The sequence below is a fragment of the Ambystoma mexicanum genome, chromosome 7q, assembly GCF_040938575.1.
Source record: "Ambystoma mexicanum isolate Mex_15411 chromosome 7q, UKY_AmexF1_1, whole genome shotgun sequence".
Classification (NCBI taxonomy): domain Eukaryota; kingdom Metazoa; phylum Chordata; class Amphibia; order Caudata; family Ambystomatidae; genus Ambystoma; species Ambystoma mexicanum.
Genome location: NC_090941.1, coordinates 1,119,935,380 through 1,119,953,344, shown reverse-complemented (window position 1 = coordinate 1,119,953,344; position 17,965 = coordinate 1,119,935,380). Strand labels below are relative to the sequence as shown.

The 17,965-nt window shown below is 49.0% G+C and overlaps 1 protein-coding gene across 1 annotated transcript in view; it reads left to right on the top strand.

The window, feature by feature from the left end:
- Window positions 1-6,140: 6,140 nt before the first annotated feature.
- SMPD1 (sphingomyelin phosphodiesterase 1) overlaps window positions 6,141-17,965 on the top strand; it is a 182,674-nt gene continuing 170,849 nt past the window's right edge. The window contains exon 1 of the mRNA XM_069640538.1: window positions 6,141-7,348. Coding sequence (XP_069496639.1) covers window positions 7,139-7,348 — 210 coding nt within the window. The 5' untranslated portion in view covers window positions 6,141-7,138. The remainder of the gene's footprint in view (window positions 7,349-17,965) is intronic.

Sequence of the window (17,965 nt, the reverse complement as noted above, 5' to 3'; positions counted from 1 at the left end):
ATGGGACATGCCGGTCTGTCGGTCCGGGTCGCTGTTCTCCCTGCTGGTGACTTGGTAGCGGTACTCCTGGAGGGTATGGCGCCAACTCATTCGGTCCTCCTACTTCTCCCCTCCGCTGGTGCGCCCCTGGGGGCAAGGGACAGAGCCCGGTCGGGGAGCGCGCTCTCTCTCCTTCTGGTGTGGCCCTCTGTGGGGGGCCTCTCGTGGGCGGGCACTCGCCCCACCAGACCTCCGGTGGGGGCCTCACACCCCCTCCCCCCCTTGTGTCCTCTGCCTTTGGTCAGCAGTTCTTAGGGTGGGGGGGGAGCGGCCATGGATGTCCAATAGCGGTCTGTTGGGGGGCTCTCAGGTGTGATTCCCCCCGCGAGAGCCCCCAGGCGGGCACTCGCCCTGGGATAGAGCCCAGGGGCCTCCACCTAGGGAAGTGATGAGCTCGAGGATACTCTCCTCCGAATGTTTTGTGTCACCTCCAGGACTGGGGACGTTTTCCCCCTCGTCTTCCTGATTTTTTTTTTTTTTTTTTTGGGCTCGACGGGGAGGGGGGGCGAGGCCGACTCGCCCCTCCGAGCCCTCCGGTGCGCCCCGCGACTGGTCCCCCGGGGTCCTTGAGGGTTGCGTGGGGGCTGGGGCGGGCTCCCCCCACCTACCTCGGCTCCGAACTCGGGAGCGCGGGCAGGCCGCCTCTCCTTAAGCGGGTCGCAGCCCGCGTATCTTCCGGCTCCTCAGCGGGGGACTTCCCCTCCGCGACGGCTCCTTGGTCGGGTGCTGCAGGGGTGTCGCCGGCGGGTCTTCTGCCGGGGCGCCGGCGTGCTCCGTGTTCGGGGAGGAGAGGGGGTCGTGCGCGCCTTCGAATCCAGGCCGCCGGCGCACGCCACTTCCTCCCTCGATGGTCGAGACGCTGCCTGGGGCTCTCCGGGGCTCCTCCCTTCGGGCCGCAGGGCTCGTTCTCGGGCACTCGGGGGTCCCCAGATGCCGCTCTTTCGCCCCGGGGGGCACCCGAGGTTCACGGGTTCCGCGGACCGTGAATGTCCTGTGGGGGGGTCGCGGGGGGGGCTCAATCCCTCTGCTTAGCCCAGTTACGGCGGGAGCGGCGTGTTCAGGCTGCCATTGCCTGTGCGCCCCCTGGTGGCCTCCTCATAGCGTATTTTAACCGTGAGCTATCTGTGGGATCTGGCAGCCCGGCTACCTTTGTTGTGTATGCCACTGCTGACAAATGTGCAGCAGCCCAGCTCTTCCTTCTACCTTGTGAAAATGCTTTTTCCAAAAATTCACACATGTTAGCCGTTGTAATATCACCAATCATTTGTACCCCCACTTCTTTTAACACCTCCATGACATGTTTCTTGTATTGCTTACCAGTTTTATATGTTATGGCGTTTGCTGCCAACCGTTCAATCACCTGGCCTTGCTTTTCCTCTTCTTTTGATTCAACCTTGTAGTTGACCGTTTTTTCTCCAGTTTTCTTAATGGGACCCATGCCTTTTCTGGCGTAGGCGTTCCTATCCTGCTTGCCTCTGGTCTCAGTTTTCTGAATTTGTCCCACTGGAAACGAGACAAGGCGTCAGCAACCAAGTTTGTTTCCCCTGCGATGTGTCTCGCCCTTAGACATACATTATTCCTCAGACAACCCAGCGTTATTGCCCTCATCAACTCCAGCACCAGCGGGCATGATGCGCCTCCCTTATTTATGACCTGCACTACCACCATGTTGTCTGACCATACGTTCAACTCTTTATCTTTCAGGTCTGCCTCCCATGCGCATAGCGCTACCCATATGGGGAACAGTTCTAACAATGTAATGTTGTTTGTCCATGCTGCCTCCCGCCATCTTGTTGGCCATTTTTCTGCACACCATTCTCTCCCCATGATAGCCCCGAAGCCAAAACCCCCGGCTGCATCCGTGAACAACACCCTCTTGCACTCTTCATTTAACGGTGAGCGCCAAATCACCGCCCCATTGAATGACATCAGAAAATCTTCCCACACTTCCAGGTCTCTCTTGATCCCACCACCTAATCTTATTCTGTGGTGTCCTTCTCTGACCCCCTTGGTTTTTAGCTCAATGCTCCTTTGGAATATCCTGCCTTGGGGGATGACTCTACCTACAAAGGTAAGTTTTCCCGCTAGGGACTGCAACTCTTTTACAGTAGCTTTGTTTCTTCCTTTTATGTTTTTGATTGTTCCTAAAAGATCTACCACCTTGTCCTCCGGGATCCTGCACACTCCCTCTTTCGAGTCGATTTCTATACCCAGAAATTGTATTGTTTGTGTAGGACCCGTGGTCTTTTCCTCTGCTAAGGGAAAACCCCAGTCTTCCGTTACTGCTATGAATTTGTCTAGTGTGGCCTTGCATAGGTTGGATCCCTGCGGACCCACGAATAGGAAATCGTCCAGGTAGTGGACTACTTGGGCCTCCTCCATCTTTTTTGTGATTGCCCATTGTAAAAAAGAGCTTACTTTCTCAAAGTAAGCGCATGATATTGCACATCCCATCGGGAGACATTTGTCCACAAATCATTCTCCCTCCCAATGCATGCACAACCATTTCTGTGATTCTCTGTTAACTGGTAGCAGGCAAAATGCAGATTTTATGTCGGCCTTCGCCATCCATGCCCCCTTCCCTGCTTTCCTGACCATGTCCACTGCCACCTGAAAATCTGAATAGGTCACTGACACCACGTCTTGTGGTATGCCATCGTTCACTGATGCCCCTGGTGGGTATGATAAGTGGTGAATCAATCTGAATTCACCTACTTCTTTCTTTGGGACCAGCCCCAGTGGTGAGCACATGTACTCGTTAAACGGGGGTGTTTTGTAGGGGCCCCCCATTCTCCCCAGCTCTATTTCCTTCCTGATTTTCATGCTGACTAGCTTTTTGTTTTCTAATGCGGATTTCAGATTTTTAGGGGTGTTTTGAGATCCCTGGCCCTTGAACGGGATGGTGAAGCTTTCCTGGAAGCCTCTCCTGATTGTCTCTGCCCCTTCCTGGTCTGGAAAAACCCGCAGCCACTTCACCATATTCCCAATCCTCACCGGTGTGGCCCCTTTCTCTTCACCTCCCTTAATTTCTTTTCTCTGGTCCTCTAGGTGTGCTTGCTCTTGCCCTGGTGCATTTTGCGGTACTGTGCTCTCCCTTACAATTCTCACACCTGTGGCTGAATTTACATTTTTTTCCCCAACTGCATGGTGTCCCGCTCTCAAAGTTGCGACATTGCCCTGCCTCTGTTTTTGTTGACCCCTGCGTACCCCTACCCCCCCTTGGGCTGTTGGAGGTATGCTGCTCTGCCAACTTCTCTGTGACTCATGTTGCTTGCTCCGAAAATTGTGCTCCCTTGTTCCTTCATAGCTGTTATCATATCTCCTGTTGTTGTATTTGTAATCCCTTCTGTACTCATTTTGCCAGAATTGCCTCCTCTGATACCCTCCCACATTCTGTTCCTTGGTGTCCCATTTCTCCTTCAAAACATTAAATATATACAGATTGTAGTTCTCCTCATCCCATCCTATATCGGGAAGGCAGTCCATCTCTTTCCTAAATTCATGATCATATTCTTTCCATGCATCCCCCCCAAATGCTCTGTACACTTTCAACACCCTCTGCTGGTATGTCACTAATGCTACCCCGTCCTCTGGGAATTTCTGCAGAATGATATTGGACATTATTTGAAAAGCGGCCAACCAGTTGTCAAAGTTCCTTGCTACTGCTGGCATCTTCAATAAGCTTTTCTCATCTTCCCTTATGTCTTCTATGGGTACATCCTGTCCTCTCTTTTGGCAATCTAGCAAAGTATATACATCAATGAATTCCTTCCTCCATATTTTCTCCTTTATCTTTTCGCTAATATACCATGTTTGTTCCTTCATAGCCCTGCCTGCCGTGTCTTTGCCGATTGTGGGCCTGCCATATTTCGTCCTCTCTGTGTCTGTCCCCTGTGTTCCTGTAGGATTGTCCTGCCCAACCTTAGTGCCTTGTGGTGTTCCTTGCGCTAGAGGGACCACATCGATTGCTGCCCCTGGCCCCCCTGCCCCTTGACTCTCCACCACTTTCTGTTTCTTCTTCTTTATTATCCCCTTCCCTTTTACCCATGCTCTCAAATGCTCCCTCTCCTCGTCCCCACTACTTCCTGACTCGGTTGTCTCCCCTTCCTCTGCCTGTTTCCTGTGCTTGTTTTTCTTCGCTCCACGGGTTCTGGGTGACTTACCCTGAGCCGTGACGCATTTGTTTTTTTTTTTTTTTAACATTTTTAAAATTTTGTTACCCATTGCATTATTGATTTTTACAGTACCTTCATCCTTGCTTTTCTTTTGTTTTTTCTTTGGCTCCTCTGTTTGTTGTTGCGATCCTCCAGGCAGGACTCTCGCGCCTTTTCTGGCCTGATGGTGATCCTGCTCCCTCTTCGCCACTGCTGGAGTCCTCGAGTAGCAGAGGCGACATTGCCCTTGCCTTGCCCTCCTTCTGCATCACCTCCTGTACCCATTCTGCTCCAAATTCGCTTGCTGCTTTTTTTACCCAAAGCGCAAATTCCTCCGCCCTTTTTGCCCTTTCTTCAGCCATCCTGCTACCTTGAACAAGAAAATATATTGTCGCTTCGCGGTGCTCCTTTGGGCTTTATACTGTCTTTCTCTGCCTTTTGGGTTAATAGCGGAAAAAGTGGCCAATATGAGGATTGAACCGGCGTCCTTGGTGTTGTTAGCTCAATGCTCTAACCACTTGAGCTAATCCGCCCTTCTTTTGCCGGGCGGTCTGTCCCTTTAACTCCGCGTGCCGCTCCTATCGTTGCCGGCCACGCCCCTTCTCCGTCGCGTCTCTCCTGTTCTTTTCGCGGGCTTCCGCGACGCCGAACGCCCGCTTCTGCGATCCCGGCTCTCGGCGGTCCTGTAGCTACTTCCCTGAAGTCCCCCGACCGCCTCCACGCCTCCAGCTGCTGCCCGCCGAAACTCCTGATTCTTTGCCCGATGGCCGTCTCCTCGCTTCCCCGGATCGGGTTTTTCGTCCGTGGCCGCCGTCCGACGCAGAGGTGAGTCCTTGTTCTTCCGAAGAGCCGCTCTGTTGCTACTACCTTACTAGAGTACGAAAAAAGCCCGTAGAGGCAAAATCGCCTCAGCAAGAGTAACAGGATAAACGAAAAAGCCCGTAGAGGCAAAAACGTTTCCTTATCCTTCTTCGCCAGGTCTTTGGAGCCTACCCGAGTGAGGTGAGCTTCTTGGCCTGGTTGTGCTTACCTGCCTAGCGTTGGGGTCTCTTATACCCCCCTGCCTCTTTGTTGTGCCTTGTGGTGGCCGGATTTCCTGCCGCCCCCCTGCTGCTAACACCTCACACCTATCCTCCGCTGCTATTGTCCTTCCCTGGCTGACTCCAAGGGTGGGGGCGCCATTCGGCTGCCCCTCCCCTTATTTTCGCGCCGTTTGTCCCCCACCCCGCGCCTAACCCCCCAGGCCCTCCATCGTGTCGTGCTTTGCACACCACGGGGCCTGGGGCAGACTTGCCCCTTAAGCGGCCAGCACAAACCCATGCCGGTATCAAATGTCAAATGCAAAGAACAGCAAAAGTCAACATGATGCTCTTCGCCAAAGCTTGTCTTTTAAGTTCTTGAACTTTGGGAGTTCGATTTGACTGGTACTCTGTATTGTAGTGGTCAGTCATTTGTAACGGGCTATGCCCAGTGTCCAGGGACACTGTTTCTTTGTATTTGGCACCGAGTCTGACCTTGCGCGTGCTGTGTCACGTTGAGGACACGCAAGCCGCCCCCCGCTGCCCTGTCCGCTCGTGACTGGTGGTAGCCTCCCCATTCCCCCTCTCCCCTCCAGACGAGTGGACATATGTAGCTGTTCGCTTTGCTTTTTCCACCCTCCCCGTCTCCACTCCTCTGCCTGCTCAGCCCCACCCACCCCCTTGCACGGCTCTCCCCACCTCAGCCCCACTCCCTTGCACAGCTCCCCCCACCTCAGCCCCACCCTCCCGTCTGCACAGCTCTCCCCACCTCAGCCCCACCCTCCCGTCTGCACAGCTCCCCCCACCTCAGCCCCACCCTCCCGTCTGCACAGCTCTCCCCACCTCAGCCCCACCCTCCCGTCTGCACAGCTCTCCCCACCTCAGTCCACCCACCCCCTTGCACGGCTCTCCCCACCTCAGCCCCACCTCCTTGCACAGCTCCCCCCACCTCTGCCCCTCCCCCTTCTCTGACTCATGCGCTCGATGCGGAAGCACCGGTGGCTGGCAGAGGCTGGCAGAGGCAGGCAGGGCAGTGTTTACCGCTGATCCGCCACAGAGGCAGAGGGACACCCGAGCACAGAGAGGCACCTGGGCGCCGCGCAAAGCCACCCGTGGCAAGGAAGAGACAGTGGCGGCGCTGCAGAGGGGCATCTGGGCACAGTAGGGGCACCTGGGCACAGCCGATCCAGAGAACACCTGCACGCAAAGAAGAGTGGCAACAGGTCACAGCAGAGGGACACGCCAGGAACACCTTCTTCCTACTCAGGGGGACCTCTGGGCAGAATAGTGATTGACTGCACCTGGACGCAGAGGAGGCCGGGGACACCTGTACACAGAGGGACAGAGGGGCCCGGGTGCAGTAGAGGCCGTGGCCCCAGAACACAGCAGAGGGACGTCAAGGCACATAAGCGACAGGGGACCTCCCGTCTGCATAGGGGCGCCTGGACAGAATACAGACTAAGGCACAACGCAGGGGGGCACCTGGACACAGGAGAGACAGATGCGGGTCCCCGGGCACAGGCGGGGTGGCATCTACAAAGCGGCACCAGGGCATAGCAGAGGCACAGCGGGGGAGACCATGCAGTGCCAGGCATGGAGCGACTGGCCGTGAGACCCCCGGTGACAGCCAGCGAGGTCTGAGAGCAGAGACAGGCGCAGAGTCCAGGGCGCAACACAAGTGTAGGCTTCCAGGCGGGCACGGGGATAGGCACAGCGAACAAAATACACAGCCCTTTGGACTGTCAGATACAAGAACACAGACACAGAAGCACAGGAGACTGGCTTCCCAAGTATGCCGCAGGGCTCTCCAAAGTGCCTAACGGAGGAGACAGGTTTTCGGAGTGGGCAGACTAGTATTCCAGGGAGACAGAAGTCAACCAACTAGGCCGATCAGGGGCCAGGCAGCAGACCAGAGCCAGCAGGACAATGGCACATGTGCCAGGCGTCTGGGTAGGCATCGCCCTATCCCTCCTTCTTCATGCCTGCCCTCCTGGATCCGCCTACCCCCTGCTGGAGAATGCGGGGCCCATGGCACTCGAGTACTTCCTCCCAAAGTTAGGAGCTGAGTATGGCTGGAGAAACCTGACCTGTCCAGTTTGCAAGCTCCTCTTCACGGCCATCGACTTGAGCCTTGAGGTGAGTGGCGATAACTTTGCTGGATTGTGTGAGTAACAGTGAGGGCGGGGAGGGACAAGCTGCCAAGTGACAGGTGTGACGCTGCAGGACAATCCTTTCTTTATAGCCAACCTTATTACGTTTTGGGGCTTTTGCAGTATCTGTGCAGAATGCCATCTGTGAGGGCGGCGTGACTGAGCTGTCTGAATTTTTAATAATAAAATGATGCTAGTAATTCTGTTTCTGAAATTGAGATTTGCTAATCCAACCCCACTTTGGATAATGCTCGATTGAAAAATAAAAACATGAGGCACGCGTCCACTTTGCTACGACGGTCTCTTCACATCCACAGCATTGGTGGCAGGGCAGGTTCAAAGGTCACATGTGCATTTTTGGACACAGCTCCTGGAATACAAAATTCCAGCAGAAGCAGAGAATGCTTTAAGCCTAATGCTCTTTTGTTTCAAAATATAATTGTGTACCCCAACAGCCTGGTGGCAGAATAATATCTAAATATAAGCCATGTCTGATTTTGGCATGTTGACTACTAAGATTACACAATTATACTTATACAATCGTGTATTGACGTCTTGGTGGACAGTGACTCATTCATGACTTGATCTGGGGGTGTATTCACCCATATGGGCTGTGTGTTTATTTATTTATTTGTCGCACAACAACTCTGTTGGGTCCAAGCCTGCAAGCCCTTTCTTTGTTCTCCCCTGAAAGGGGTTGTCACTTGCCTCTGGAAAACAGGAACACACACCCCGCAAAGTCCCCTTGGAACAATTGCTTCATCAATAGGCCTGTCATTTCAATGGCCATGCTCAGTGCTCCAGATAAGATTTTGAAGTGGGAGTATTTTACTCCCTATTTTTAAACTTTGAGAGTTAATGTAATTTCAAGAGAGTACAAATGAGTTTTCTCCTTTGCAAGAGAGTGAAATGTATGTTTCAAGTAGCCAATGTGTGCAAAAATTGTATGGAAATCATTACTACGTGGCAGCTTTCTGCATTGTGACAGAATACAGCTTTCATTATTTCTCTAAGGTCTGGCCATTTGATCTTTCCTGTGCATAATTAAATGTTGAATACACAAAAACCTAGCAAATTACGTAGTTAAGCAAAGCTGAATTGTGTTGTGTATTTTGAGGTTCGATAGCAGAATTGCCTTTTGATGTTTAATCTTCATTTCCTGGAACTATTACTACCTAACGGTATGTCAATGGTATGATACAACAATGCATAGAGGCCCGGACTCTATGCTAAATTCCATACCTAATCTCATGGCCAAATTGTCATTTATATAGGCAAAGCGCTGCACATAGAAAATATTTATCACAATTATCACCAAACCAAAGTTGGTACTCCTTTATCAACCTCAAAAGGATGTAAGGCCGAGTTGGCATTGTCGGGATTCAAACCTGCAACCTACAAATCATGCACAGATTGCAGCAACGAGCGCTCAACTGCCTGAGCTATTTTTTTGGCTAACAGCCTTCAGATTTCGGTAAACTCGGTATCGACTGAGATATAATAATCAGTGCCTAGATTTTGGACGAATCATGCATGAATCGCCACATGAATTTAAATACCTATTTGGATTATCACAGGGACAGGTTTTGCTGAGTTTCTAATTCAATTACAAATGTAACTTTCTTCCTGGAGAGTCAGGTTTTGGAGGTTTTAATTGTAGTCTTGAAGATTTGAGAGGTCATAACACCTGTGATTGCTGTACTACACCTGTGATTGCTGTAATGACAATCACTCACCGTTGAGCAAAGACGCTGGTGCCACTGACAATTTATAGTAATGTACCCCATTGACTGCAAGGTTGAATGGATGTAAACCCGACTAGACTGTGCATGCTCCTCATTTTACACACTGTTTTTATAATTAGAGTGCAAATTACATTATACGTGTACACATTATCTGCCTCTGCAGGATTATGCACAAAGCACAGGAACTCTGAAAAATAAAATAGTGCAATTAGTTTTCCATTTTATTAGTTATTCAATCCCAAAATGCTAGGGAAATAAATATGCACAGTGTATCTGTTTGCTCCATGAGCACCTACACACAACACAGCAGAAGCTGAATGGAAAGAAACCATTCCTTTTTATCACAGTGTGCAGTTTGTTTTTTGAAAGGCTTCAGAGAAGAAAGTTCAGTTTCAGAGGCTTTTCTCCATGGCTTGCAATTACATCCATGTAGATAAAAATCAAAAGAAGCGGTCTGGTTTCTGTCAAGTAACCTGACCTTCGCACTGCCCTCTGCTCTAAACCTGTGTGTGAATGTACACAGGAAAATAATAAGGCTGTCGTATTTACAAGATTTCCATCCGTAAAAAGGCCTGGTACGACCCTTATCTGGAGGACTGGTCATCCTACATCAGGGTGCTGATTACTGAAGACCTTATGATTTAGGCAGAAAGAGGAAGGGGATGGATTTAGAATAACCCAGAGGAGAGTTTGTCCATGGAGGGGTCAAACGCTCTTGGATTTTGCTTGGGCCTCCAAACTTCCCGGTCCCCCCTCTCGATCCCCTGCAGACAAAGACCTGTGGGTATGTCATCAGAAGCCAAAGGACACTTGCTACAGCAGCCACCCAAAACGCTTGTTGTTGACCAATCTGCTGTATCATTGTGTCTATATCAGTGGGAGGGGAGTCATATTTGGAACACTGTTCAAGAGTGATTCACTGGAACCTGATGGGAAGTACCGTCTATTCCAAAGGACCCCTGCCAAAGAGACGTAAATACCAGGAGGTTCAAGGACGAGGAGAGCGTGTCTCCATAAATTTCACAACGATCTATTTGTGGTAACCAGCTTGCTGGACAAGGTCTACTGAAGCTGAGACACAGGTACCCAGCACAGGAGGTGATGTAACCCTGCAATTGCTAGCTACCAACCTTCCTGGATGAGGAAGGGCAAGCAAAGGGACTAATGTTGGCCCTCAGACCCTGGGCTGACCCACCCAGTGATAGCAATTCTCAGGAAGCAGCACAAAGCCTTTTTATCGCTTCAAGAATATTTTTCGAGCGAGCTTGAAAGTGCCAGACTCACTTTGAGCTGCAGCAGGACCTGTGGTACTGCCTTTAACACTACAACTTTGGATCCGCCTGCTTCTCTGGCCATCTCTTCACCGACTCCACCCATCGAAGAGCATTGGCCTTTCCCCACTTGAATACCAGCTCAACTCTGTGGAAGCCAACGGGTCACTGTGTCTGTACTGCTGATTCGATCCAACAGAAGCATTGTCTCAAAGTAACTTCAAAGCCGACACGACCAGATAGAAGCCATCGACTCGCCCATGTAGAACACTGACTGAACCCAGCTGAAGCATTGCCTCAACCCGACTCGACCTGTTGCAAGTCCTCGACTAGACCTGACCCAGTGGGAGGCCAGTCTCTAGCTATGGCTAATCAATTACAGAAAAGCAGCTAGAATTCTGGCTTGATGCTTTTAAGCCCTGAAAGACAATGACTAAAGGTAGATGAAGTGGTTTGGTCCCCGTCGTCCACCTTAGGAGCTCCATATTGACGTTTAAGTCCCCTTCCCAACCTTTTTTGGGGACTAGTTGATTAACTTTGACATTTTGCTGCTGAAATCTTTGTGGGGAACGTAGGGGGTGAGTGGGTTTTTAAACATGGCATATATTTTAAAGTTTTTTTGTTTTTTGTTTTCCCTTTACAAGGGTGGGCCAGTAGCTATTCTATTAGTTGTGCATTTTTGTTAGTTTAATTGAAGACCCTTTTTTTATGTAACCATGGGTGCACCTTTTTTTGTCTTGGTACACTGTAGTTTGGATGGCTTCTCCACCATCTCACAACCCCAGCCCTCGTTACCCTAAGAGGCGAAGGAGGTACACCTGGCAGGCTGTCCCTTTTTTGATTAGGATCACTACTGGTTTAGCAGAAGTAGTGTGGGGCTGAGGGTATTAGCTGTAAGAGGATTCAATTCAACACTACAGCTAAGTCAATGCCTAGTCTGGGATACTGAATGGAAACCCTTATTGATATATCTTTATGTCCAGTTCATGAGTTCTGGATGACTACCCCTATATAACACCCCTCTCTTGGAATCCCCCTGACCCCACTGAGCCAAGAAGTAGTTCTGTTTTGCAAGTTTAAAAGGTTTATTTGAGAAAAATTAAACAACATATATATATCACACTTTTATGATAAATTAATAATTAATATCACACTTCAGAACATGAGCAGTTAACAACAATGGGTAATGTTCTACTAACAAACTGATTTGATTACCCAGGAGTAGTATAAATGATGAGGTAGCACGCTTGGGAATAGGAACAGAAGCATAAGGTGGTAGAGAATGCTTTATCTAGTTTCAGATGGATGCAATGTTGAATGAAAATGCAATACAGAAAATACTCAATATGATTTCAACAAAACAATGTAATCACTTTTCTCTTCTCTGGCAATCCACTCCCCCCCTTATGCAATGTAAGGAAATGAAGAGGAGAGCACACAGTTCTTAGAAATGCAATCAAATGTAATTCAGTTCACCCCAGCAAGCTTAGACTACAGAAGTTTGAAACACAGGCCCAAAATGCTTTGAATATGGTGACAATGCAGTGAGAAATATGCTGAAAATGCTTTTAATTCCCTTCAGGAGGTTCAGGGTGAGTGGTATCTAGTTAATATTAGTTCAGGCTCACTCTAGCAATGATTCAGGGATGGTTCTTAAGAGGCAAACGAAATTTAGCAGTTCAGGCAAAAGCAGCTATCTTTTTACAAGTAAAGAAATCAGGCCAAATCGCAAATCGCGGCAAAATTCGCGAATGCGTGAATCGTGATTGCGGAGAAGGTATAAGGAGTAGGAAGTCGGTTCTATGCTTCTTGGAAAGGTAAGATTCTAAGCTTTCAGAGGAAAGTTAAACCAAGTTCCTAGCCCAAACGGTTACGGAGTTATGAACGATTTTGTGAAGGTTGTTTTTTGGATTTGAAATTTTAAAAGTTCAAAGCGACAGGTTACAGCTTGCAGCTAGAAAATGACAGGTGACAGCTTTACTTTACAAAATGACAAGTGACAACTTCTAGGAGGCAGTTCTGGTTAGATTAAAATAATTTGGATTAGATTATTTTAACTAAGAGATTGGTTCTGCACAGTTCTGCTAAGTACTCACAATATATTTTTGAAATAGGCCTCGCCACGGGTCTGGTCAGGTTTTGGACTGGACTCCGGTTCTGGCCTCGGCACTTCACAGTGATCTGGGTCAGCTCTGCTCTGCTGGTCTAGCCTCTCTGGATTCTGGATGTAACACTGCTTTCTGGGTACTGCTACATGTTCTGGAGATTGATGGATTTGAAGTCTGGATCTCTGGATGTGAAGTCGTCGGTCAGCATGCTCCGCAGCAAATGGAATTGAGTGTCCCTTACCTGTCCCAGCAGTCTCTTTTTATGTGTTTTGAAAGTGGGTGTGTGCCTGGGCCTAGCTAAGCCTGCCCCTTTCTACTTTTCATTGGCCCATTTCTCCCCTCTCCCATGATTGGGGGAAGGAAATGTGAGTCAGAGTGATGCTGTAGATTTTATGGGTCAGAGGATCCTCCCCTGGTCAGTTTGCCCACAAATCTATATTTAACCTAAAGACATATTTCATAGATACACAGTGGTTTGAAATTACATGCACCCATCACGTATCACATGAGGTATACTCTGTTCAAACTCTGATGTTTCTAAGAGCTTGCATTCAGAAACGGCAACATTTTGCATTTTTTAACTGGTTTTGCAATATTGGTTTTTCATTAAAAATTATACACATATACACGGCCTGTCCATACATACTCCAGTAAATTCCCATGACTCTTATACATTCCTGTCATTTCATTACCAAGAGTTATCAGTGTTTCTGTAAAATATATATTTTGCTTTCAATTCAGTTCTCAGAGTGTTGGAGTCTGCCTTCAAGACTTGGGTGGGTCAGTGATCACATGTGTCTTCTGCTGGGAGCTCTTTGTGTACAGTCAACAGTCAACATCAGCATATTCTATTCAAGTGCAAGAGCCTATTGTGTGGTCTCCAGGAGGCTGCCAGCCAGTCTGCCTTCTATCAATCAAGAGGTCATGTGAGATTCTGACTCCTGGTGTGAATCTCTGGAGGTGAGAGGTTTCCCAGCCTTTGGCCTGTTAATTAAATCAGATTGTCTTCTGGGAACAGCATGTGGTTAAGATTTTAATTAACTCCCAGCCTTTGATGTAAAGGCCTCTCCTGCAACTCCTGACATGCAGTTTCCCTGTCAGAGTTTAGACCGCTAGCGCCGCCCTCAGTCAAAAGCGGGTACTGCATGCATTTTTTTGGATCAGTCTTGAATTCAAGCATTTCAAACAAGAGATATTACATGGAAGTATATTGTCCAGGTTCAACAAATGGCATTGGTATAGTTCTGCAGTAAAATCATTTTGTGCCCATAAATTAGCCATGTTTGACCTGAAGAAAACGAATTCCCAACAGTTATGGGTTGCTTTTGGCAATCAGCATTGCCCCTTTTACAATGGTTTTAGGCTCTGTGCCCTTCTGTGCTCACAACATAGGCAAAAATGGGTGGCACCTTGGGTGACCATCTTGGTGTGCGCACAAACTGCGTGGTTCTCCTGGATTCTGGCGCACATGTGGGCTTTTTGGCCATCTTGCATTTTCTAAGCCCACAGCACCAAATGTTGCAGCATGATAGCTCAAACGTGGGTCAGGACACCCAACATAGCATAATTGACCTAAAAACATTTGACCTAAAGCATTTGATCGAATTTATTTTACCATTTTTTAACTGTCAAATGTAATAAAAAATATATATGGGGGTGGGCAAGGGTATAGATTAGGTTGAGGGCAGGCTGCAGGAGGTTTCCCTCTGCATTTTATACCAAAAAAAGGTCAAATAAATTCGATCAAATGTCATTAGGTCAAATGTTTTAGGTCAAATAGATCCCAAACTGGTCTGAGTAGGCGCTTTAACCACTACTCTTCCCCATACTCCTTTAGAGGAGTAATAATGTTGTCGTACTATGTGCCTACACGTCCCAGCAGGTAAAGCGTACGTATGGAATTAATAAACGCACAAACCTTGGTAGGAAGCAACCAATCACAGGGCGTTACAGGCAGAGTGTGTGGGTAACAGAGGCTGCCGGGGTGGGTAGCGGCCGTGTAGTTATGGTTAAGTTGCTCAACTCCTAGGAAGAGCAATTTTTATATTTGTCAGCAAGGTAAGTGTAGTTGATGAAAAGATGGAGCGCATGGTATCTACTATCTGGCGGGTGTCAAACCATAGCTTTGCAACCTTTGGGTCTACAGATGTTTTGGACTACAACTCCCATCCCTCCTAGCCAGCATAGTCGACAGGGAGAAATCATGGGTGTTGTGGCCCAAACTATCTGGAGGGCCACTGATTGCAGACCTCTGCTCTAGAACGAGGAAGTGCATTCCACTGGGGGGGCCCTCTATCCATAGGGTCCCAGTGATCGGTGTCTTAGGCACTGGGAGCGCGTTCCATAGGGGTGTGTACTGTGTGGGGATACCTAGATCTCTAGGCCCCAGAGTGGCATTCCCTAGGGGCTTCCCATATGGATGTCTTTGAGGACACTGCGGCCAGCGCCTTAGCCCTCTTTTGCACCATTGACATCCAGGGTGGCTGCACCATTGGGGTGAACCTGTCGGTCCTGCACCTTCGCCTTGGGAGGATAGCTCAGCGGCAACGGGCTCGCCTTGGAAGCAAGACGACACGGAGCAACACAGGTTCAATCCCCGGGTCCGCGCTTAGAATCCTCTGGGTATTAAGCGCGTTATAAATAACCTATTATATCTTTCAAGGTATGGAAGCCTTAGGCCTGGGAGAAGGTACCACTAGCCCCATGCACCCCGAAGGTCATACCCTCTACTTGCTGACCACCCCATCCTCTGCAAAGATCCCATCCCGATCATTTTCTCAGACCACTTTGGCATTCGTTCACCATACACTTTTTCACCTCAACCCTTCCATCTCCGACAACTTGGATCTTCTCCATAACCTGGAAGCTATTCTCCGCTCATTCCCCGGCTGCTCTCCTGCCCTGCAGGGGCCCCGTGTGGGGCCCCGTGAGGATCCCTTGATCTTGGACCTGCTGTCAGCTCGTCCTTCTTCAGCAATCTTCCTGGGCAAAATCTCTACCTAAAACAAGTCTTGCCAAGGTTCGCCCCTTGAAATGTTGGCTATCTGCTCTTCGGTCCAGTTCACTAGAATGAGTCTGGCATCAATCTTACTGGTAATTGGCCAAACGTATCTACCTGTCTCACTCGAGAGCTCCCATAGGCAGATTAGAAGGGCCAAGAAAGCCAACTTCATCGCTGGGAAATGTGTCTGGCCCAACACTTCCGAAGAACTTTTTCCACACCAACCCCCACTTTATGCTCTCCAGGTTCATCACCAGGACATTTGTCTGCACCAAAACTTCCAAAGAACTCTTTCCACACCAACCCCACTTTCTGCCCACCAGGTTCATCACCGGGACATTTGTCTGTGCCAACACCGCCGAAGAACACTTTCCACACCAGGCCCCACTTTCTGCTCTCCAGGTTCATCACTGGGACATTTGTCTGCGCCAACACCGCCGAAGAACACTTTCCACACCAGCCCCCACTTTCTGCTCACCAGATTCATCACCGGGACATTTGTCTGCGCCAACACTTCCAGAAAATCCTTTCCACACCAGCCCCCACTTTCTGCTCACCAGGTGTACATCACTGGGAAATTTATCTCGCCAACACTTCCAAAGAACACTTTCCACACCAGCCCCCACTTTCCGCTGACCAGGTGTACATCACCGGGACATTTGCCTGCGGCAACACTTCCGAAGAACACTTTCCACACCAGCCCCCACTTTCTGCTGACCAGGTGTACATCACTGGGACATTTGTCTCGCCAACACTTCCAAAGAAAACTTTCCACACCAGCCCCCACTTTCCGCTGACCAGGTGTACATCACCAGGACATTTGCCTGCGCCAACACTTCCGAAGAACACTTTCCACACCAACCACCGCTTTCTGCTCACCAGGATGCTTGCTTCCACAGCGCCTTCACAGTATACTCTTCCCCACCACCGCTTTCTGCTCACCAGGCTGCTTCCACGGCGCCTTCACAGTATACTCTCTCCACCGGTTTGCAGTCTGACGCTTAAAGGGATGGTCTAGTAAAAATGTTTATTTAAAAAATAGATAGGCCACATAAAAAAAAAAATACTAGCATCCTCTGTTTTAAAAATTCCTATGTAAAATTTTGAGCTATTCAAGCTCAAAATTCGAAAAGGCAAGCACAGGGGCGCCGCCATTTTGTGAAATGGAGGCCCTCCTGTGCTGGCTTTTGCTTTTGCGGCACTAATGAAGGAAAAGCCAGCCAGCTGTAGTAAACAAAGTCTACCGCTGGGTGGCTTTCCCTTCATTAGTGCCGGGACTCGGAGGACGCGGACCGGAGACCAGAGCAGGAAAGCTGCAGCTGAATCTCGGTAAGTGCTATTTGCGACCGCAAACATAAATACAACATTTTTAAAGCTGCGGTTTTATTTCTAAGTTTTCCGGGCTCCTCCAGCCCGGAAAACTTAGAAAAAAAAACGCAGCTAGTGCTTATTTTTGTAAAAAAAATAAATAGCACTTACCTAGATGCAGCTGCAGCTTTCCTGCTCTGGTCTCCGGTCCGCGTCCTCCGAGTCCCGGCACTAATGAAGGGAAAGCCACCCAGCGGTAGACTTTGTTTACTACAGCTGGCTGGCTTTTCCTTCATTAGTGCCGCAAAAGCCAGCACAGGAGGGCCTCCATTTCACAAAATGGCGGCGCCCCTGTGCTTGCTTTTTCGAATTTTGAGCTTGAATAGCTCAAAATTTTACATAGGAAGTTTTAAAACGGAGGATGCTAGTATTTTTTTTTTACGTGGCCTATCTATTTTTTAAATAAACATTTTTACTAGACCATCCCTTTAACATTTCTGCAAGCGCCCGTATTTGTCAAGCACAGGCAGGGGGAGGCATCGCTTGGATGGGCCTGCATTTCCGTATACAGGCTTCGATGTTGCTGGGAGACATTTAGCTCCTGCTTCTAGCCCGTGAGAGCCTACCAGGAGCTACTTTTGCACCCCAGGCCAATGGGTGCTATGCAAACATTAAGTATGTGCATTTGGGAATTTGCATAGATAAGTATTAGAAACATCTACAGTACATTTTAAAGCAAAATAGGTTGTATGTGATGGGCAAAAAGTTAAAGTTAGTATCTCACGCGGAAGTTAGATTTGCAGCAAGCTGCGTACTCGCTCCTGGTTCCCCCAGGGGTGGCTCCTGCCTACTAGGTGATGCCCGATACCCAGGGGCTGGTTTTAGGTCCTGCTCAGGAAATCAGAATTTCGACCCCTGCACGTCTGCAATTACCTTCGATCCACTTTATTTCGTCAGCCTAAGCTGTTAAATTACTGCCGCCAATTGCATGGTCTCCCGGCGCTCTGGCGGGTCAGAATACGGAAATAAATAATAAACACTCAACTTCCAATAATGCTACAAGGTTTCCATTGAGAACACAGTTAAAAGAGTTAATGCAGGATTGGAAAGAACCCTGACTTTAAAAATACATTACCTAGACTAAAAGCAAATCTAACAAGCAATGGCAAA